We start from the raw sequence: 24,405 nt of genomic DNA on the forward strand, positions 1-24,405 counted from the left end.
TGTTTGGAAGCACTGGGGTAAAGAACACAGGGATACGCCTCCACCCCCCAAGCTTTCTTTTGTTAAGGCAGTCATTTTGCAGATTCACCATCTTTAATGCATTGTTAGTGGAAGTGCGCAAGCTGGGAACAGACTGACTGGAGGAATCAATGAAGTAAACTAGGGCTATGACACAAACATGAAATTATTCCTACTGTTAAACTTCCTTCGTGGATTCAAGAGGTTTGGATTAGCTTCAGCTGGATTTTTACAAGCCTAAAACCAAAGGTCTGAAAGCATGGGACTGATCCTGCCAACCATAGGAATGTAAAATGATATGTGGAAAAGTAACCTCTCCAACCAGAAAGGTGAAGCAAAGTGTATGCAGTGGCTGCATACACTCTAACACCTCTCTAAAGATTCAACGTCTCAGAGAAATCTGGGAAAGCTTAAAAAAATATCAGACTGACTATTTCACCAACTTTATGATGTATAAATTCTTTCTCTAAACATTTTCCCCCTCACCAAATCTAAAAAGGGAATTTCCTTACCTGTGCCAGGGATGATCTGTGTGGGCATTAGATTTTCTGGTTCATGGGACTGTCCCTTTGCACATTTCAACCAGGAGAAAACCTCTTCATCACCCATCTCTTCTGTTTCTGAAACAAATGAAATGCCTTCACTTATTTTATGAGGTCACAAGATATATCTCTCTCAGTGAGTCGGAGTTTCAGACCTTACAGACCAATTTTGTCATGGGCCAAAGAAGATTAATAACTAACTTTCGCTGATATATAATTTATACACAATAAATTCACTGATTCAAAGTGCACTTCAATGAATTTCAACAAATGTATATGGTTGTATAAACACTACAATTTGATATAGAACATTTTCATCTCCCTTTCTGAAGTTCTCTTGAGCCCTTTGCAGTCAATACCCCTTTCTCAACCCCTTGCCACCACTAATCAACTTTCTAATACTAAGGTTTCGCTTTTTCTAGAATTTCATATAACTGGAAGCATACAGTATGTAGTCATTTGTGCTGGGTTTCTTTCATTTAGCATCATGATCTTGAGATTCATCCATACTGTTGCATGTATCAGTAATTCATTCCTTTTGGTGGCCGAGTGGTATTCCAGGGTATGTATGGATGTACCGTATTTTTTACCCATTCATCAGCTGGTGGACATTTAAATTGTTTCCAATTTTTGGCTATTATGAATAAAGCTGCTATAAATATTCAAGTACAAGTCTTTGTATGGGCATGTTTTAATTTCTTTTATAAATACCTAGAAGTGAGATGCTGGGTCTTATGTTAAGTTTATGTTGAAATTGATAAGAAACTGCCTATTGTTTTTCAAAGTGATGGAAGCAATTTGCATTCCTATTAGCAGTGTTTAAGATTTCTAGTTCCTCCACATCTTCACTACACTTGGTACTGTGTTTTTAAAATTTTAGCCATCCTGCCTGGCCGGGCGCGGCTCAGCGGTTGAGCGTGGACCCAGGATCCAGAAGATCGGGGTTTGATTCCCGGTCAGGGCACATGCACGGGTTGTGGGCTCGACCTCCAGTCACGGGTGTGCAGGAGGCAGCCAATCAATGACTCTCTCATCACTGATGTTTCTCTCTCTCCCCCTCTTCTTTCCTCTCTATGAAATCAGTAAAAATATATTTAAAAAAAAAAATTTTAGCCATCCTAGTGGGAATAGTAGTTTGTCATTATGGTTTTTATTTGTATTTCCCTAATAAGTAATGATTTGTTTTTTATGTGCTCCTTTTCCAGTGATCTATCTTTTTTGATAAAGTATCTATTCAAATTGTTGGCCTGTTCAAAAACTGGGTTGATTTGACTTCTTGTTACTGAGTTGTAAAAGGTCTTTATTTCCTTTAGCAAATATGTGATAGACAAATCTTTTCTCCCAGTCTCCATATAAATGATCACGTCACTTGAGACCAAAAACCATTTTACTTCCTTTTGATGTATATGCCTTTCATTTTTTTGGTTATGCTTTTGTCTTCTATATCTTCATGCTGACTAGTAACTCCACTACAATGTTGAATGGAAGTTCTGAAAAGTAGATATCCTTACTTTGTTCCTGATCTCAAGGAGAAAATTATGTAAGATGTTCCTATCTATACCAGTTCACTGTTTTTCTACCTTTCTTTTTTTTAAAATGTTTTTACTGGGAGAGGAAGAGAGAGAGAGATAGAAACATCAATGCTGAGAGTCATTGATTAGTCACCTCCCACATGCCCCTACTGGGGATGGAGCCCGCAACCTGAGCATGATCAACCTGCGATCTCCTGGTTCATGGGTCTACACCCAACCATTGAGCCACGTTGGCCAGGCCCTACCTTTATTTCTTCATACCACCTTACCCCTGCCAGAGAAGCTTTTTAGATTTTTTTTTTTGGGGGGGGTAACTGTGCATCCTACCCCTAAAATTTTTAATAGAAAATATACCATGTATCTGTTTATATATTGTGGACATCTAGAAAGGCACAAACCACTGTACTATCTTAGGATCCTCACTGTCCTGAGCCAAGAACCAATTTTCAACCCTGCAGAAAATGCATGTCTAGTTTGAGAATTTTAAGAAATTATTTTTCTACATTTCTTGGGATAATTATATGGTTCTTTTTTAGTCTATGAATAAGTCAAATGCATTTGATATTCACATGTTAAACCAACCTTCCATTAATGGAATAAGCCGGATTTGATCATGTTGTATTATTATTTTTAAAATATATCATTATTTATTTCAGAGAGAGGGAGAGGAAAAGAGACAGAAACATCAATAATGAGAGAGTCATTGATCAGCTTCCCCCTGCACGCCCCTGCTGGGGATGGAGCCGGCAACCCATGCATGTGCCCTGACGAGGAATTGAACCTTGATCTCTTGGATCATAGGTTGATGCTCAACCACTGAGTCATGCCGGCTGGGCTGCAGTATTCTTTTTATGTATCTCTAGATTTAAATTTACTGAAATTTTATGAAAAATTTTTACATCATGAGAAACACTAGGTCTGTAGTTTTTTACTTGCTATATCTTCATCTGGTTTTGATATTAGTGTAATGCTGCCTTCATAAATGAGTTGGTGTTTCCTTCTATTTTCTGAAAGAATTTATGTTATTGGTAGAATTGGTATTATTTCCTTCTTAAATGTTTGGTATAACTTTGGGCCTAAAGTTTTCTTTGTTGGAAGATTTTCTGAAGTACAAACTCTACTTCTTAATATAGGCTATATAGGTTTATCTATTTCTTGAGGGAATTTTGATGGTCTGTGTCTTTCATGAAATTTGTCCATTATATGTAAGTTGTCAAATGTTTCACTATGATCTACAGTGATGTCCTATCATTTCTAATATTGGTAAATTGTATCTTCTCATTTTTTTTTTTTTAATTCTCACCTGAGGATATTTTTTCCCTTGCTTTTCAGAGAGTGGAAGGGAGTGGGGGTGGGGGGGAAAGAAAGAGAGAGAGAGACATCGATGTGAGAGACACACATCAATTGGTTGCCTCCCACATACACCCAAAGGATGGAGCCAGCCCACAACCGAGGTACATGCCCTTGGCTGGAATTGAGACCGGACCCTTCAGTCTGCAGGCTGACACTCTAACCACTGAGCAAAACTGGCCAAGGCACTTCTCACTTTTTCACTAGTTTCTTCAGGAAGAAGTTTAGGTGTCTGAAACATTTATTTTCTAATATAGATACTTAGTGCTATAAATTTCCCTCTAAGTACTTCTTTAATTGTATTTCACAAATGCTGATGTGCTGTGTTTTAACCTTATTTATTTCAAAATATCTTCTAATTTCTCTTGTAATTTTTTTTTTGGATCCACTAGATATATTTAGAAGTGTTTTGCTGCCCTGGCTAGTGTGGCTTAGCTGGTTGAGTGTCGTTCCCTGCACCAAAAAGTCACTGGTTCGATTCCCAGTCAGGCCACATGCCCCGGCTGCAGATTCAATCCGTGGTACAGAGGTGTGCTGCAGGCAACAGAATGATGTTTCTCTCTTCCATCAATGTTCTCTCTTCCATAGATGTTCCTCTCTCCCCCTCTCCCTTCCTCTCTCTCTCAAATCAATAAAAACAGTCCTTGCCAGTCTGGCTCAGTTGTTAGAGTGTCGGCCCATGGACTGAAGGATCCTGGGTTCAATTCTGGCCAAGGGACCGTACCTCAGTTGCAGGCTCGATTCCCCACCTCCCGTCAGGGCGAGTGTGGGAGGCAACCAATTGATGTTCTCTCTCTCTCCCTCCCTCTCTTTCTCTCTCCCCCCCTGCCTTTCCAAACTCTCTGAAAAATGGAAAAATATCTTGGATGAGAATGTTATTTTATTTTATTTTATTTTTTGGATGAGAATTTTAAAAAAATTAATAAAATAAAAATATTTTAAAACAAACAAAAATAGAATTGTGTTGTTCACTTTACAAATACTTGCATTTTTCCAGATATCCTTCTGTTTCTAATTTATTCTTTTGTGGTCAGAGAACATACTCTATATTGTCTTAAATTTATTAAGACTTATTTTATAACCTAGAATATAGTCCTTATAGTCTATTTTGGTATGTGTTCCATGTGCACTCAAAAATAACGTGTATGCTGCTGTTCAGTGGAGTGTTCTAGAAATGTTAATGAGGTCAAGCTGATTGATGTTATGTTGTTTAAGTCTTCAATATTCTTACTGATTTTCTGTATATCTGATCTATCAAATGTTAAGATAGGCTGAAACCTCCAATTATAGTTGAGATGTTTCCATTTCTCCTTTCAGTTCCACCAGTGTTTTCTTTATATGCTTTAAAGCTGATATTAGGTGCATAACATATTTAGGACTGTTATATCCTATTGATGAATTGATCCCTTTATTATCACAAAATGATCCACCTTGTTTTTTAAAAAAATATGTACTGATTTCAGAGAGAGGAAGGGAGAGGGAAAGAGAGAGAGAGAGAGAGAAACATCAATGATGAGAGAGTCACTGATCAGCTACCTCCTGCACGCTCCCTACTGGAGAGCGAGCCCGAAACCTGGGCACATGCCATGACTGGGAATCGAACTGTGATCACCTGGATCATAGGTCAATACTCAACATGCTGGCCGGGAGAAACGATCCACCTTATATCTACTAATGTCCTTTGCTCTGAAATCTACCTGGTCTGATATTAATAGAGGTACTTCAGCCTTCTTTTGAATAGTGTAAGCCATGGTGTAGTATTTTCCATCTTTCTATTTTTAACCTACTTCTGTCTTCATATTTGAAGGTTTCTTATAGACAATATTTTGATTGGATCTTTTAAAAAACACAATTTGGGCCATGGCTGGGTAATTCAGTATGTTAGAGTGTTGTCCCAATACACCAAGGTTGTGGGCTCAATCCCCGATCAGGACACACACAGGAATCAACCAATGAATGCATAAATAAGTGGAACAACAAATAGATAATTCTCTCCTTCTCTTCTTCTCTAAAATCAATAAATTAAAAATAAAAGAGCTTTTAAATAAAAAATAAAATTTAAATTTAAAAATACAATTTGACAATATCTTTCTTTTAATTAGTGTTTACTCTATTCATATTTTTATTGATATTGTTGAGTTTAAATTTAGTATCTTGTTGGTTTTTTTCTATTTTTCCCATTTTAGTTTTGTTTTTTCACCTTCTTTTGAAATGAATATTGTTTGGTTTGATTTTGTCTCCACCTTTGGCTTATGAGCAAACCTCTTTATTTTTTAGTGGTTACTCTAGGGTTTGCAATGTCTTTAACTTACCATAGTCTATCTTCAAATATTATAACCTTTCACATACAGAGTAAATAAAACTCTTACAAAACTATACCTCCATTTCCCCTACATTCCTTTGTGCTGTTATTACATATTTTAATTTTATGTACAGTATAAACTCCATAATACTTTATTATTTTTCTTTAACCTTTTAAAAAGAATAAAAATAAGAAAAAAGTCTTTAATATGTGCCCACATATTTACCATTAGAATGTTTTTCATTCCTTTGTGTAAATCCAAATTTCCATATTTTATCATTTTCTACTGCCTGAATGACTACCTTTAACTTTCTTTGTTGTGTGGATCTGCTGCTTCTTTTCTATCGCTGTTTCTCAGTAAGTTGGTTATGATGTGCTTTGGTGTGGTTTTCTTAACCTTTTATCTGTTTGAGGTGTATTGCTGGATTTGTGGTTTTATAATTTTCATCAAATTTGGAATTTTTTTGGCTAATAAAGCCAAGTATTACAAATGTACAATTATTTTCTGTCTCTGAACTCCCAGCCATTCTCTTTATGAAACCCCAATTATAAGTTTGGTATTTCCTGTAGTTCAGCAAGACACTCATCAAATTATAAACTAAAGTATTACTTCTTTCGTGCTCAGTTGTTTTTTTTAAATTTATGCTTTTAATTTTTATTCTTTTTTTATGTTTTTATTGATTTCAGAGAGAGGAAGGGAGAGGGAGAGAGAAAGATCAATGACGAGAGAGAGTAATTGATCGGCTGTCTCCTGCACGCCTCTACTAGGGATTGAGTCCGAAACCCGGGCATGTACCCTGATTGGTAATTGAACCTCGATCTCCTGGATCATAGGTTGATGGTCAACCACTGGGCCATGCCAGCTGGGCAGGTTATTATTATTATTATTATTGATTTCTGAGAAAGGAAGGGGGAGAGAGAGGGAAACATTGATGTGACAGAGAAACATCGATCAGCTGCCTCTCCCATGCACCCTGACCAGGAATCAAACCTACCACCTCCGGTGCATGAGATGACGCTCCAACCAACTGGTCCACATCAGCCAGGGATGTGCTTAGTTTTGAGTAGTTTCTATTGCTATATCTTCAAGTTCACTCTTTCATCTGCAGTGTCTAATTTGCTGCTAATTCCACCTATTGTTAAAATATTTTTGGTGATTTTTTTCATCTCTAGAAGTTTCATTTGGGTTTTTTATATGTCTTCTATTTCTCTCTGTGTCATGCTCATGTTTTCCTATTTCTTCAAGCATATTTATAAGATTTTATAATAGTTTGCTTTAAGGTCCTTTTACATTAATTCCATCAATATCACCATTTCTTGATTTGTTTCTATTGATTGACTCCCCCTCCCCAATTATTAGTCATATTACTCTGCTTTTTTGCATACCTGATCTTTTTTTTCCCTTCAAACATGTCTTTATTGATTTTCAGAGGGGAGAGGGGAGAGGGAGAAACATCAATAATGAGAGAGTTGTCATTGATTGGCTGTTTCCTGCAACGCCCCCACTGGGGATCAAGCCTGCAACTCAGGCATGTGCCCTGACCGGGAATTGAGCCGTAATCTCCTGGATCCCAGGTGAACGCTTAACCTCTGAGCCACGCTCAGCTGGGCAAAGGTTTATCTTCTTTTTTTTTTTTAATCCTCACTGGAGGACATTTTTTCCATTGCTTTTCAGAGAGAGTAGAAAGGGGGGGAGGGAAGGAGAGAGGGAGAGGGACAGGGAGAGGGGGAGGGGGAGAGGGGGAGAGACATCAATTGGTTGCCTCCTGACCCTGCAGCCAAAAAGCCTGCAACTGAGGTACATGCCCTAGGCCAGAATTGAACCCGAGACCCTTCAGTCCACAGGCTGATGCCCAAACCAGCTACATACCTGATAATTCTTGATTGAACACAGAGCTTTGTGACATTTGTGTTTCTGAATACTGGATTTTGTTGTAATCCATTTTTGTTGTTGTTGTTATAATACTTTAAAGAACGTTTGGTTTTTGTCTGGAGGGTAGTTAAGTAACTTACAGATCAGTTTGATCCTTCCAAGGTTTGCTTTACACTTTTTTATGGTAGCTCCAGAGAAGCCTTAAATCTGGGACTAAATTAGTCCCACTACTAAGATGTGGCCCTTTTGGGCTCTATCCAGTATCTCTCTACTTTGGTTGGTGGGAACATAAATTTTGAATTCTGTAAATTATTCAATCACTTGCTTTCTGAAGGTTCTTTATTGGGCCTTGAGGAGTTTCAACTCACGCATGTGCACATCATTATAGAGTTAAAAAATTGAGCGCGGCCGGGCGTGGCTCAGCGGTTGAGTGTCGACCTAGGATCCAGGCCATCAGGGTTTGGTTCCCAGTCAGGGCACATGCCCAGTTTCGGGCTTGATCAATGACCCTCTCATCATTGATGTTTCTCTCTCTCTCTCTCCCTCTCCTTTCCTCTCTCTGAAATCAATAAAGATGTATTGTTTTTAAAAATTGAGATGATCTCTTTGCAGCTATCTGGTGTTCTCTCTCTCTTCAACTGTGACTTCTTCAGTACTCTGCCTGACTCGTCTCAGATTCTGATCTCTTTTTCAATTCAGTGAGGTTGCCAAGCTCTGTTTTAGTTGCCTTTCCCTGTGCTACAGTCTGGAAATTGCCTCTAGGCGTTAAACTGGGGCAATTGTAGGGTTCCCTTTGTTTCTTCCCTTCTCATAGGGATCATACACTTATGCTGCCCGTTGTCCAATGTCTGAAAAAACGGTTTCATATATTTTGTCTGGTTTTCTTGTTGTTTATGACAGGAGGGCAATTCATGTAGCAGTTAATTATTCATGGGCAGGAGTGGAATATCTAACAGCTACTTGACAAGTAGTACCTAGTGGGTGTCAGGCCCAGTGCTAACCACTTTACCCACATTATTTCATTTAAACCTCACAACAGTGTTGTGAGAGAAGTACTCATATTATCTTTGTTTTATACATAAGGAAACTGAGGCTCTGAGGGCTTAACTAGCCAAAGATAACATAGTTGGTATAATAAGATGTGGAAGTGGTTTCACATCCTAATAGCCCAAGCTACTGTTGCAATGGTTACAATGTATTCTGAAGTGGAAGAAGGAGGAGGTGAAGGAGCAAGGAGGATTCTTGGCATGTAATAAGATAAAAGCAAGAACAAACAGAAGCAAAGGATTTGAACAGACATTTCTCCAAAGAAGATAAACATAGGGCCAACAAGCCCACAAAAAGATGCTCAACATCATTAGTCATCAAGGAAATGCAAATCAATACTACATAACAAAATACTACTTCATAGCCACTATGATGGCTATAATAAAAAAACACACAGACAATAGCAAGTGTTGGTAGAAAAATTAGAACCCTCATACATTGCTGGTAGAATTACAAAATAGTACAACTACTTTGAAATATAGTTTGGCAGTTCCTGAAAAGGTTAAAATATAACTGTCATATGACCCAGCAATTCCACTCCTAGGTATATACGCAAAAGAATGAAAAATATATGTTCACACAATTTATATACAAAAATGTTCACAGAGGCACTATTTGTAATAGCCCAAAGTGGAAACAATGCAAATGTTCACCAATTGATAAATCAATAAACAAAGGTAGTATACCCAAACAATGGAATATTATTTGACAGTACAAATGAATGAATTACTGATATATGCTATAACATGGATGAAACTTTAAAACAGTATGCTAAGTAAAAAGAGGCGAGTCACAGAAGGTCAAATACTGTATGACTCCATTTATATGACGTGTACAGAACAGGCAAATCTAGGGAGATAGTAAATAGAGTAAATAGATTACTGGTTACCAAGGGCTGAGAGAAGGAAGGAATGGGGAGTGACTGCCAATGGCTACAAGTCATTTCATCACCCCAAAAAGTCATTTTGGGGTGATGAAATGATGAAAATGTAATTAGATAGTGGTGATGGTGCACAACCCTGAGGATATACTAAAAACCTCTGAATTGTACACTTTAAATGGGTGAGTTTTATGACATGTAAATTGTGTCTCAATAAAGATGTTATTAGAAACAAAACAAAACAAAACAAGAGAAGATGAACAATAACCCTTCTTGGCTTATTTTAGCCTTCCCAATGATGCTGAAATATTGGCAATTATAATGAATGAAGCTAAGTGACTAAGGAGAGAGCACAAACTCATTCTTGCTTTAATTTCCAAGTACTATTCCTCCACTGACAGGTTACCTTTTGAACTATAAAGGACAGTATTTGCTTACCACTGCGTGGACGGCTTTTCCTCAGCCTGTAACAGTCAAGGCAGACCCCAAATCCACACTTGCGACAAACCCAGTGAATGTTGAAGAGAGTTGTTTCACATACATCACACATTTCCCGTACACCACGCACTGCTCGCTTCCATGCCACTCTCTCTGGTGGGAAGAGGACGAGAAATACTGTTGGCATCAACCATCCTGAACAACAACAGCAAAAGATCCCAGCCCAGATACACTGATTCCTACTCAAGTCATTTTGTCCAGCAATAAAGCTCAAAGATTCACGAAGCGTCTGTTTCTATAACTGTAAGAGAAACAAAATACACGGAATTTCTAATATTTCTGAACAAGCGGCAATAGAGAGAAGAATGCCAAATATGTTGTTACTTAAGATACTGTAAAATTTTCAATTTGGGGAGTTTGAAAAAGGATTCTTCTCCTGAAATGTAGGAAATAATTTCATAGTACAATTTACCATCCCCTAGAAATAGGATCCGGTATCTCATAGACAGGGAAATAACACATGCATCTGAATAATATGGGTTCTAGGTGTGAAATATGGCACGCAGTAGCACTAAATCTATTTACATAGCATAGAATATCGTTTACTAATACAAGTTGGTTCAAAGCAAGCTGAAAATATTCAGAGTGAACCAAACCCAAGGAGAGATCAAAATGCTTATTATGGAAGCTATGCTACAAAACTGAAAACGGTAAGCAAGAGTTTTTGATTTTTTAACTTTCAAAGACTAAAAAAATAAGGTCTGCTGTATATTGTTAGGGCCTCAGCTATATATATAGTTTGCTACAGAGAAGTCTTATCAGTCTTAATTCATCTACAGAACATGCCATCTGCCACTCCTTCCACTCCTCCCCTTAAGCAAATAAAAATGGAAGTTTCAATTAGGAATGCCTGGAAGACGCATTGGTGCCTTACGGTGTGGCTCTACCATCATCATGGCCTCCTTCTCGGACATCACAAGCTGACAGAACTGGTCCCCAACGTTGGCCAGGATGTATTTTGAGGTTTCTAGGTCTATCCCTTCTGCTAGGGAGGAAGAGGGAATCCACAGGTTCATGGCATCAGGATCACTTTGTTGGGGACTCAGAAACCCCTCCACACGGAGTACCCCTTTTCGAGTGAAGATCAGCCTGAGACAAGGCAGACAGTGAAATACATAGTAAATAGCAGCAGCCATGAAAACTAACACAAACCTAAAATCCTAGGACCTAAAAGAAATTAAATGGGACTTGACAGGAATTAGGCTGAGTTAAGAATTTTCATCACATTTGACCAACATAGTATGCATTCTTTGCATTAATAAGAAATTTTGTTAATACTTACTAGTTCTTTAAAAAGCTGTCCTAAGAAATGCCTATCAGTTTCTCCATCCACTTGTTCTACCATCTATGCCTCCACCACTAAATGTGACCAGAGAAAAACACAGAGCCATGCTGTCACACTTTAAATTCATGCCTATCGCCCAGCCGGTGTGGCTCAGTGGTTGAATATCGACCTATGATCCAGGAGATCGAGGTTCAATTCCTGGTCAGGGCACATGCCTGGGTTGTGGGCTCGGTCCCCAGTAGGGAGTGTGCAGGAGGCAGCCATCAATGACTCTTTCATCATTGATGCTTCCGTCTCTCTCCCTCTCCCTTCCTCTCTCTGAAATCAATAAAATATATTTTTAAATTCATGTCTACCTTCATTAGGCGAGTCCTTAATATTACCTGGTAGCCTCTCCTAGATGCCTGTTTCATCTCTTTCTTCTTTTCAAACCTCCTCCAATATTATTTTCCCCATGAGGACCTTCCTAAACATTCCACTGAGAAAATACAAGGAGCCAGAAGAGAACTCCCACAAACTCTCACCCCCATGCCTTCCTGCAACTGGGACCATGTACACCATCTGATCTTCTGCTAATATGAATGAACTAGGTCCCAGCGAAGACCAACCTCTCCACCAATGCTCGACATCCTATCATCTTTTAGACACCCCTCCACAAGTTTTTTCTACATCCTCTATTTTCCTCTGCTGAATCAGTCAGTATTTGAACTTGCCATCTCGAAAATCCTCTAACAATTTATATCTCAAAAGTCCTCTAGATCCCACACCCTCTTGCTTGCTAGAACAGCTCTTAAGAGAGTTGTCTATACTGGTTGTTGTCAGTTCTAGTTCTTTCCCATTTTATTCTCTCTCAATCCACTCCTATCAAGCTTTCCCCCACCAATCCACCAAAACTGTTTTTGACACGGTCATTCCTCCCTTGTTAAATCCAATGGTCACATCCAGCCCACAGCTTACTTGACCCAGTCTGCAGCATTTGCCACAGTTCATTACTCCTTCCTGGAAACTTTCTTCAGCTGTCTTCTAGGCTACCTCACTGGCTGTTCTTTCTCAGCCTCTTTTATTGTTCCTCCTCATCTTTCCCATCTCTAAACACTAGAGAGCTCTAGAACTCAGTCCTTAAGCTCCTTCTCTTCTCTATCTACATTCCTTAAGTGATCTAATTAGACTTATAGTTTTAAATACTTGGTGACATCCAAATATTTTTATCTCCAGTTTGGACCTCTTTTTTTTTTAATCCTCACCTGAGGGTATTTTTTCCATTGCTTTTCAGAGAGAGAGAGAAACATTAACGTGAAAGAGACACATTGACTGGCTGCCTCCCTCAAGCACCCGACAGGGACCGGGGATAGAGCCTGAAACCAAGGTATGTGACCTTGGCTAAAATCGAACCCGGGACCTTTCAGCCCATGGGCTGATGCTCTAACCATTGAGCAAAACTGGCTAGGGCTGGACCTCTTCTCTCAGCTCTAGAGTTGTATGTCCAGCTGCCCTTTCAGCATCTCCATTTGGAAATCTAACAGGCATCTCAAGTATAACACACCCAAATTAAAGCTCCTAATTTTCCTTCCCAAACCTGCTTTTCCCTGAGAAATTTCATCAGTAAATGGAAATTCCATTCTACCAGTTTTCAGGCCAAATCCTGAATTAACCTTGATTCCTTTCTTTCTTTCACATTCCACATCTAACCCATCAGAAAATCATCTTCAAAACGTATTGCTGCCCTAACCAGTTTTGCTCAGTGGTTAGAGTGCTGGCTGATGGACTGAAGGGTCCCAAGTTCGATTCCGACCAAGGGCACGTACTCAGTTGAAGGCTTAGCCCCAGTCAGGGTGCATGCAGGAGGCAACCAATCAATGTGCCTCTCTTACATCGATGTTTCTCTCTTCCTCTCTCTCCCCCTCCCTCATTCACTATCTCTGAAAAGCAATGGAAAAAAATATCCTCAGGTAAGGATTAAAAAAAAAATAAAAGAAATTCCTCTTCAAATGTATCAAGCAGAAGAGAGTGACTAAATAGCTGTTGTCTGGTAAAAACAGGGGATGTTTCTAGGATTTTCATCAGTTTTCTCTATTTCAAACACAATTTATATCATCCTCTAATCGTATGTCCCCTCTTTCTATGGGGCTTTAGTCACTCTAGCCCTGAAGAGCAGAGTAAGTGGTCAGGCAGATTCATAACCCAACATGGAGTTCTGCTTACACCACTGGTTTCAAATGGACCCCAAGTGAGGAACAGCTCAACGCAGATCAGGGGCTGGCAGCTGAGACCGTTCAACTTCAGTTCTCCAAGGACAAAGCCACATGTCATTTCACAATCCAAACAAGTAAGTAGTGACTGGCAGAGCCTCAGCACAGACTCTGAGAGCAAAGGTGTAAGGAGAACAAAAGAAAACGGTGAGACGTATTTACAGTTTTAGAACAACAGTGGGAGTTATGTATCACTAATGGGAACTGGGAAGGAGACAGAGAGAAGTTTGGGTACCTCCGGAAGTGAAAGAAGCGGCAGGCCACAGTGGAATCATCTTGCTCCTGTTCCTTAAACTTCCGATACCGCTCCAGGCGGCACTCACGACACTTGTGCAGGTGAGGGGCTACATTGATGCACGAACCGTCCTGTAGGAAGGGCTCTCCGGACTGCTTCAGCTTCTTCACTTTGCTTACATCTTTCAGGACTGACTGGCCAACTGTGGCAAGGGAGAAAGGAGAAATGGTTGCTCGTGACAGGTATAAATGAGACTCAATAACATGATCCTTTTGGGGATAGAGACTTGTTCTGACCTGGGCTGCTCCTCTTTGCACTGCTTGGGAATGTGCCTATCAGGTCCATCCTTGACGGAAAGGGAGCAGAAGGAGCAAAAAGGCTTCACTTGGGAGCTAAGGACCATGGAGAAGTGCCCCATTATAGTGAAACAACACTGGGCATGAGGAAGGAAAACCCAAGAAGGCAGAAGGTAGCAGCCACCTGTCTCTGGCCCCTCAGGATAGACTGTTCTAATCGAGCTCCCATGGGATACCAATTCCTAATGACAACAGGTGCCTTTACCACCAGACTTTCTTTTTTCTTTTTTTTTAACCATCAACTCTTACACACTTCTGGACCAAACCTCACACCACAGGATTTAATGGCTTTTGGAAAAGGCATTGGACCTTATATATGTGCCAGAGAGAAGCAATGTGAGGGGTGAATACTGATGGGCCAGAGGGGAGCAGAAAGGATGAGAACACACGGAAAGGGCGCTTTGACAGACAGGTTTCTAAGGAAGGTCAAGGATCTCCTTTTGTGGGAATCATTATACTAACAGATACCCCTCTTACAATGCTGATTTACAAGCAATTGTGCCCTGAAACAGGTCTAGTGAGGGGTCTTTATTAGGCTATAAAATTCTGAGATTATAGAATTTTCCATCAAAGGAAGAGCCTCTGCTGTCCAAGAGCACAACAGGCATTCAAGGCTAGTGCCAGAGCCAAGCCCCTGTATAGCCCCAGAAGGATCACCTTTCAGGGGTGCAGTCCGAGGCCGGCCCTTGGGGGCCTGCTTCCCTTTGCCTTTGCCCAGCAACAGCTCAGCACTGCGCTCCCCATTGGGGCCCAGCTTCCCCATCAGGTGCTCTGGAATCCCCTTCAGGCCAGTCTTGGCCTGCAGCTGCTCCTCAGAGTCGCTCAAATCTGACAGGTCACTGTTGGTGCTGGAGTCAGAGTCCTGTCTGCAAGCCAAGCTTCGCTCATCCAGTGAGAACCTTTTCACAGCTTCAAAAGGAGCTTTGTTCTCCTGTGAAAAATCTGCTGGGGAGGACAGAAAGCTGCCTGAGTGCCTGCCAAAGACGCTACTAAAGGTTTTGAGGAGGGGATTGTCCTGCTGCCCAGGCCCCACAGTTGGCCTCTCCTCTGTGGGGCTGGAGGACAGAGTAGGCATCTCAATGGGCTGGGCGAGGCTGCTGGTGGGAGAACTGGAGCGGCCATTTCCCATGGCAGAGAGGCTTGGACCCCCGGTGGTAAGAGCTGAGCCCAGAACACCAGACACCAGTTTGGAGGAGTCAGTTGTGATGAAGAGAGTTTTCTTCTTTGCTAAAGATGCTGAATCTGAAGAGGAGTGAGACTCGGGCCAGCTGGGTGCTGCCTTGGAGGTGACAGTGGTAGCAGAGGAAGAGCTACCTGATGATGCCTGAGATGCAAAGCCGCTGAAAGGGCTATGTTCAACTTTCTCCACAAATGCCAAGAAAGGGTTAGAGGGCTCTTCCCGGGACAGTTTAGGGGGCTGTAAAAATAGATTTTCATGACTCTCTGGGGTGCGGGCATTGAGGAGGCTCCGTGGGAAGGCTGGTGTGAGGGTGGGCATGGACTCTGTAGGCACTTTCTGGTCCACAGAGCCGCCAGCCTTAGAGCCTGATTTAGTGTCAGCTCCAAGAGTGGATCTGCCTTTACATAGGCTCTCAAGGCTTTGTTTGAATGAGTCTCGACTGGAGGAATCATCAGCCAAACTCTCTGAAACGGTAGTGAAGTAGTTACTGGTGGGTAAAGTCTGGGGCATGCATTGAAAAAACAAGTTTTTGGAGAGATCAGAGTCTTTCTGAGACTCTGGTGCAGAGCTACTGCCAAAAGAGAAGCCCAAAGGTTTGTTCTCTGTGGCTAGAACCCCATTGGACTGGACCCTTCCACTTCCAAAAGTCAAAGGTTGTGATAAACTTGGGAGAGACACTCCAAATCCAGAAGAGGTCAGAACAGAATTTCTTGAATTCTGAAAAAAAAAAAACACACAAAAAAACAAAAACAGCCTGAGTTAGTGATGCTGACTTCTCTTGACAACCTTATGATCTCTTTCTTGGACTTACGCCAACATTTCTTATGTATGGGTCAATCAACTTTTCTCTCCTACAATTCCGTGAAAACTGCTCTTATAACTAGATTTTATCAGCATTAGGGAAGAAACATGCCACAGACCACACAGAGGGCATATTTAGCAAGGGGAGCTAGAGATAGCAAGATGTCATTCACCCTGCCACTCCCTTGGTTGCCAGCCAATTGGTTGTTATAGCACTAGGAGTCCGTGTAGGTTTCTTGGTATCTATTTGGAAATAATGACTCTCTCAGGGAATTGGTGAAAAGGATTCTTGAACAGATATCAGCTTTTACTTTAAAACATACCAAGTGACCATGTAATATTAATCTACCTCAATGACCTTAGAGGCTACTGTTAAAGTTTTGATTTATTTAAGCTATTACAATTTCCCATCTTAAAAAAGTGATTTCAGCCCTATAACAAGCCCATTATACATTAAGGGAAAGTATTCTTTTATTAATCTGAAACTCTTGAAGATGGACCCTTTTAAAACTTGGCCATTTAGTTATGGGTCCAAGTCAACCTAAAAGTTGATTGTTTCAATTAAAGTTAAACCTAAAGATGCTAAATTTAAAAGAGCACACTAGTGCCCAGCCGGGCGTGGTTCAGCAGTTGAGCGTCGACCTAGGATCCGGGCGATCGGGGTTCAATTCCTGGTCAGGGCACATGCCAGGGTTGCGGGCTCAATCCCCAGTCGGGGGCATGCAGGAGGCAGCCGATCAATGACTCTCTCATCATTGATGTTTCTCTCTCTCTCTCTCCCCCTCTCCTTTCTTCTCTCTGAAATCAATATATATATATATATTTTTTAAAAAGCACACTAGTTATCAAATACTTATGCTATCATTAGGATCTAACAAGTCTCCAACTAGGAAAAGTAAAGATGCTGATATGTCTACCAAACAAAAGCATCCAGCATAACAAATTGGACAATAAAAAAATACTTTCCTTGTTTTTTACCTTGAAAAATGTTAACTTCTGTGTGTGCATAAAGAAGAGTAGTATCACTTTCATATATATTACACACCCATTTACATACACAGAAACATCTACAGGTAGGTATGAGCACTTACGTAATACTTGTTAATTTAATAAAACCCAGATCCTAGCACTTGACTAACAAACCACAGCTTAAAAAAAAAAAAAAATTAACCTTCAGATAGCAGATGATGATAACCCTGAACATTTACTTTAAAACACTGGAAATACATTATTCCATGACCACTTAATAAATACAGTGTTTCCTTTGAGATAATGAAAATTTCTGGAACTAGGCAGTGGTAATGGGTGCATAACATTGTGGCAATACTAAATGCCACAGTACCGTACACTTTAAATGGTTAAAACTGTAAATTTTATGTTATATGTTACTTTACCACAATTTTAAAAATGTTCCAGATAGGAAGGGGCTATGTTAAAAAAAAAGGAAAAAGAAAAAAAAGAGAGAGTTTCAATTTACTTAAGGTATTCTTTAAATATGCAAGAGGAGTCTACATTAGGACTTTCCTTTAGGGTGGCACAGAGGCATGAGAACCAGACAGGCTCCCATGGCTTGCCTTCTGATGATATTTGCTAGAGACTGTTTCAGGGCATTTAGTTCATAATTCTGTTTTCTTTTCTTTCCCACTAACCAAAAATCACTGACTTAAACCCCCTCCAACAACAACAAAAAAGAGAACAGACAGACACAGCCCTGAGGCTTTACAGTTCCTTCACTAGCAGTATTTGGCCAGGAGCCTTGACACCTGCATGACTGCAAGGAGCCAGCAGAGGTAGCTAAGGTTTCACTACTAAAGTTACCCTTTAAAAGTAAATACACACATGAGTGAAGAACAATTTGGATGGTCTTTTATTTTTCTTCAAATGATTAAATTCCAAATCCTTTTCTTATACGAAAGTGATGACAAGCTGATTTCAACTCAATTTTTAGGGCAAGAAGTTGCCTGGGTGGGGGCTGTGTCCTTATTTAGATCTGACATCGTGATGGAAACATCCCTTTCTGTATTTTTAAATCCTACCCCAAGGAGAAAAGGCTGACACCTTAGCAATATTACTGATGTAGTAACAGAAATTTCTCCAACCTGTTTGGAATCCACATTTCACCTATTCGGCTTTGCTACTAAGAATAACAGCATTCAGTGGCATGTAAAATTTAGTGTATTTTGTAGTTCCCCATTTTCATCCACACTGCCTTTGACATGACATTTATTTTAATGAATTTAGGCAATATGATAATATTCAATCTGGAAATCCACATAAGATCCTCACCTAGTTCTCTTGGGAATGCTGATCAACTAATAGAGGGCAAACCATGAACAGTGTGAAATTTGCATCTACAGGCCTTCTTCTCTTCTGCCTGGACATTTCACCTCCTTCCTCATCCCTGCACACTAGGAATTAACAAATTGCATTTTCTAGGGAGGAAGAAATCAGATGAAATGTATATGCCATGTTTTACCTGGCATTGTGATACCTAAAATGATTCCATTTTAGGATGTGAGCTCCTTCAAATAGGGATTTCAATTCTTTGTTCATAATATATGGTACTTAGCACACAGTAGTTTCCTATACATAATTTAAAAAATCATTTAGTATTTCAGTATTTTATATTCCAGCTTGAAAAAACTATGACTAGCATCATAAATCATACTTTGGTGACCAAAAAAGAGTCCAAAGATGGTGAGAACTGATTTTAATATGTTTTAAATTTGATTGGGGAGTCAAGTTAACGTTAATTTGTATTCCACTTTGGCAACAATACATGCATATCAGATAAAGAAAATATTAATTAGCCCTGGCCAGTGTGGCTCAGTTGTTTGGAGCATCATCCTGTGCACCAAAGGGTCTCAGGTTTGATTCTCAGTCAGGGCACATATCTGGGTTTTGGGTTCAGTCCACGGTTGGGGCACGTAAGGGAGGCAACCAATCAAAGTCTCTCTCACATTGATGTTTCTTTCTCTTTCTCCCTCTCCCTTCCTCTCTCTAGAAGCAATGAAAAAACATATCCTTGAGTGAGGATTAAAAAAAAAAGGAAGAAAATAGTAAACTGGATACTACTGTGATTAATTCCATCAAATTTTCCAGATTAGGCTTAAAAAGATTAAGTTAGGCCCTGGCTGGGTCGCTCAGTGGGTTAGAACATCATCCCAATACACCAAGGTTATGGGTTCGATCCCCAGTCAGCGTACATACAAGAATGAACCAATGAATGCATAAATAAGTGGAACAACAAATTGCTGTTTCTCTCTCTAAAATCAATTAATAAATAATAAAAATAAAAGATAAAGATAGGGAAAGGAAATTTTATGGCCATATCTAATCATGGGAAAGAAGCCCAACTTCGAGGGAAAATACAGAAAATGATTAACTGAAAACATGGGTTGGTAATAGTGGCTTTCACAAAGCCTTAATTATAGTGTTACTATTACCAACACTGTAATTCATTAACCTTGTCTCTCACAGGCCTGGTGGCAGCTCAACCACTACGTGAACTAAATAGATAATTGAATTAAAAGATCTATCTTAACGTCTCATTAAATTGGGTTGCATAATCAGTTTTGATTAGTCTAATTGTTCAGGTGACTTTTAAGAGCTAATAGTTATGAAAATATACACATTTGCCCAATGAGCAGTAAAGGTCCATCCACAGCGTTCAATTCAAGCACATCTCAGAAATACTCCTTCCCTGGGGCATTTGAGATGCCTTTTAATGTGCTACCAAGAAAGAAAGTAAAGTGAAAGAGTGAAACCAAATCTTGCAAATCTGCCCCTGAAACAACTCACCTCTCCTGGGGCCTGCGACCGGCTGCCTTTCTGTTTTTCCGGCCCAGTCCCTGCTGCAAGGCCAGTGTCTGAGATCCTCACCGTGGTTGGGGTAGAGCTGGCGGTAGTGACCACAGCTGCTGAAGCTACCATGCCCTGACCAACTTGTTCCAGTGTTTTTCCTGCCTCTTTGCTTTCAGCTCCACCCACCTCTGGGGCCAAAGGTGTCTGACTTGTGGCTATAGGATATGGAGTAAAAGGTACAGTTGTGTCCCCACCTACAGGTTCATCCTGCACCACCAGAGTCCTGCCGTTTTCTTTGGTGTAAGTGGCAAAGCGAATGTTGCGGTTAATCTGAGGGACAAATGTAGTCGGTGGTTGTTTGGCTCTCTGATCCAGTCCTGGCTCTCCACTGGCATTCCCTCCTTTCCAGGGCCCTCGGCTTGCCTCACCTCCATCGCTCCCATTACTGTCTACTTCACCCCTGTCTCCTTTTAATTTCTTTGATGCAGAGTCACACCCAGAGTCCGAAGCACTTTTTCTCCTCCGGCCATCTTTCCCCTCTATGCTCTCTCTCTTCTTCTTTCCTTTGGAAGATTTTACTGCTTTTAACGTACCCCCCTACAAAACAAAATTCAAAGAAGATTTATTACAAGGGACTTTCCATCTTGTGAAAACCATAAACCATTAGCTCTTTCCCATCTCTAGAAATAGAAAAATCAAAGCATGCACAGACTGCCAAGTTCCAATGCCAACTCTAAGACATTCCCTTTGTTGAAAAGCTCTAATCTTCCTGTGACTCAATTTACACATATATATTCAAGATAATGTTCACTAGAGATTAACTCACTTGGCAAACCTTCCCTTAAATAAAACGTACTACTTCCTCAAATGAAGGAAGGTTTTAAAAATCTGTGGAATTTCTTCTACAATATAGACTGCCAAAGCTAGGCTGGGAGCTCATTTGCCCCTTGATGGAAAAAATCAGCTTTATTTCATATTTATCTCCTTGTTTGACAGAAACTAGCATTTCAAATATTGAAATATAAAATCTCCTCCTCCAGAAGTCACTAAAAACTGGTCACAACAATAGGAAAACCAACATTTGTGAGACTGTGGCCAAAGGAAAAGTGAGCCCAACAGAGACAGGTTTGGATTACTCCTATAGACACTAAAAAGTTACAAACAATCTCCAGATCTTATTTCAAAGCATTAGACAGAGGAAAGCAAAAAAAGGCAGGCTACTATAGACCAAATAGTCACATCTCTTATCCCTTTCAATAATTTCAGCCTATCTCATGAAATCTTACTTGTGCCTTATTTGAGAGGCCGAATAATGTTAAAAGATACAGGTTAGAAGGGGCAATTCCTATCTTCTCCCCTGAGAAGAACAAAAGGAGAGAGGCTTGAGACACAGCTAACGTTCTTTCATACCATCTTCGTGCAGCAAGGACTTGTATCTGAAATATTCTTAGACTGGTATCCCAGCAAGAAGCAGGTATTTATTTTAGCTTTATTCAGATAACTTTCAGATAGTTTAATTTGACGATAACATGTGTTAGGGTGGCAATAAGCTAGTAACAGTTAGTTAACTATTAATATTATCCAACTTAATCAATTTAACTATTAATATTATCTAATTTAATCAGTCTACTCTTATTGCCCTTGAATATCTATAGATTCTTTGTGCAGATCTGTATCTCTGTTGTAATCATTATTATAGGTATAACAAACTTTTTCAAATTTTATATATCTTTAGCCAGTTCTAGTTCCTGTATTGTTCTTTCACTCTCCCTCCTTCCCTCCCTTCTCCTCCCTCCCCTCCCTTCTTCCCTTCCTTCCTTCCTTCCTTTCATTTCCAACTTTTCTCCTTTAATTTCCTTCTTCAGTTCTTAACCAAAGCCCAAGATTTCTTTCTGTTTCACCCATACTTTTGGTAATATTAATCTAAGTTTCTAAATTTTCATTTAAGAGCTGTTTCTGTTTGCTAAAAATTGTTTCCATTTGGTCCTTCCAAAACTTTTTTAGCCCTTCTTCAACCTCTATCACCACCCAGTTTTCACTGTTGTAAATTACAGAAGCATGATCAATGAAATCTCTCCTTTCTTGCCCATTCAAGAGATGAGGTGACCATGGATCTCTAAGAAGGGTCACTGTAATACTTGGTAGAACTGTCAATAATAGTTATGATTTACTAGCTAAGAAGATAGGAACATCATGGCAAAGCTGAAAAGGAAAGAATCAACATCTATTGCTGAAAACCATAGATCGATCTCACCTCTGATTCATCTGGCCAACTTGCAGAGCCTGGCTCACAGCAACATCCTTGAGCAACAACTTATATGTATGTCCTACTTACGGTGAGCTACTCACATGTGAGTAGACAGCCTAGGACAATGAGACCAGTACTCTCCAGCTATATATCTGGCCAGCTGAACAGTACCTGGCACATAATAAATGAATAAATGAAATAAGGAAGGGAATAAAAAGGGGGCCCAATACACCATCAAAGTAACAGGTGTTTTCAGCCATGAAAACACAGTAAAGAGACTTTCCTATTTGTGGTAATATGTAGTAAAAAGCTATTAACTTTAATGCTGATTCTTCTTTTCCTGCCCTCATCTTGTTTTATAAAGTCAACAATGACTGAATAAAGAAGATGAGGAAGAACTATACTTAGACTTAGCAAGAGTGGCCAAGACAGCAATGTTATAGAGGTGCTAAGAGACTATGAGGAATATGTGGACAGCTGGCCATCCTAGTCAATGTTCTAAAGGGAAATCACACAGGATTCCTTGATTGGTTCAGGCACTGATTTATAATGTATATTTTTGGGGCTATGATAATTTTGAATGAATCAAGAGTTGGACTGGTTCAAAGTAATTATACAGTAATCCACTGTGTGCTGAGCACTAAACTAGGAACCTGTTTTAATTGATCTTTTTAGGATATGAAAAATCAGACTCCCTTGGAGCTTACTACCACCTAATGGAAAAAAAATAGAATGTAGCTTCTCCTCTATTTCTTATTACTGGGTAGGTCATGAATATTACTACTACTTATTACAGCTTTCACTGTCTACTGTATCTTTCAAATATATCTGTCATGACAGAATGTAAAAAGAAATAGTTAGGCTATGGATTTTAAAACTGCTAGGCAACATAGCTATCATTAAAAGGGTTTGCTCAGACTAGGTCTCTTTCTTGAGACTATTCTCCCTTAGCTAGGCAAGACCATAAGAAAAGCAAGAAATGCACAGTGGCCAGAGCTGAAATCCAAAGGGTATCCATGGGCAATACACATATAAGAAATATACATAATAATGTAAGTTAATGAGTCTGCTCAGAGACTCAGTCCATTACTGTACCTCATTCTGAGGCGTTGAATTATCCGTCAGCATCACATGAATCAGTCTGGGATCTACAGATTTGATCTCACCACTCTATAGTAGAAGCAGGATAACAGATATTATGAAAAGGAAGAAAAAAGATTTAATACCTTGTTCACTAAAGACAAAATTATGTATTTTTCTAATCTGTGTAATTATCTTTGTATTTTTACTCCCATAGAAGAATAAAAGCTCTACCAGAGTAGGGATCTTTACTGTCCTACTCGGTGCCAGATAACATCTCAAACAAGGTCTGGACTATGGTAAGCATTCAAGTATTTGGTTCTCTTTTAGGGATGTTAATTTCAAATTCTGCATCTCTAAAACCTTCCTATTCTGTACATTACAGAAACCAAAAACCTTCCAAACTAATAATCATTAAAAACACCACTATAGCCCAGACGGCATGGCTCAGCTGTTGAGCATCAACCTATGATCTGGGCGACTGAGGTTCGAATCCCAGTCAAGGCACATGCCCGGGATTGCAGGCTTGATCCCCAGCAGGGGGCATGCACGAGGCAGCCAATCAAAGACTCTCTCATCCTTGATGTTTCTATCTCTCTCTCCCTTCTCCCTTCCTCTCTCTTGAAATCAATAAAAATATATTTATAAAAACAAAAACAGCCCAGCTGGGCATGGCTCAGCAGTTGAGCACTGACCTAGGATCCAGGAGATTGAGGCTAGACCCCCATTAAGGGGCATGCAGGAGGCAACTGATCAATTAGGACTCTCTCATCACTGATGTTTCTATTGATCTCTCTCCCCCTCTCCCTTTCTCTCTCTGAAATCAATAAAGACATATTTTAAAAAAAATAACAAAACACCACTCTACTATTAAATAATAAAAGCTCTTGGAAGGGACCAATTTGACATTGTCAGATTTAATGTGCATATTCTCTGACATAGCAATTTCACACCTAGGAATTTATCCCAATAAATAATGTGAAACAGTGTACAATGCTATATGTTCAAGGATATTCACTGTGGCATTATATGTATTATTGAAAATACAGGCAATGATCTAAATGTCCATCAATTTTCGATTAAGTTAGTCATAATACATCCATCCAGTTGAATAATATGCATCTA

General features: G+C 39.7%; 1 protein-coding gene across 3 annotated transcripts in view; it reads right to left on the minus strand.

The window, feature by feature from the left end:
* KDM3B (lysine demethylase 3B) overlaps window positions 1-24,405 on the minus strand; it is a 61,662-nt gene that overhangs the window by 15,241 nt on the left and 22,016 nt on the right. For 2 of the 3 annotated variants that reach the window (XM_087816345.1, XM_016203783.2), the window contains exons 6-12: window positions 23,296-23,370; window positions 19,950-20,549; window positions 14,825-16,064; window positions 13,812-14,013; window positions 10,917-11,131; window positions 9,983-10,135; window positions 531-638 (exon numbers count right to left, since the gene is read on the minus strand). In XM_087816345.1, coding sequence (XP_087672471.1) covers window positions 531-638; window positions 9,983-10,135; window positions 10,917-11,131; window positions 13,812-14,013; window positions 14,825-16,064; window positions 19,950-20,549; window positions 23,296-23,370 — 2,593 coding nt within the window. The remainder of the gene's footprint in view (window positions 1-530; window positions 639-9,982; window positions 10,136-10,916; window positions 11,132-13,811; window positions 14,014-14,824; window positions 16,065-19,949; window positions 20,550-23,295; window positions 23,371-24,405) is intronic. The other variant, XM_087816346.1, reaches the window with a different exon arrangement.

Source organism: Miniopterus natalensis, chromosome 4 (genome assembly GCF_054644295.1).
Source record: "Miniopterus natalensis isolate mMinNat1 chromosome 4, mMinNat1.hap1, whole genome shotgun sequence".
In the NCBI taxonomy this organism is placed as follows: Eukaryota; Metazoa; Chordata; class Mammalia; order Chiroptera; family Miniopteridae; genus Miniopterus; species Miniopterus natalensis.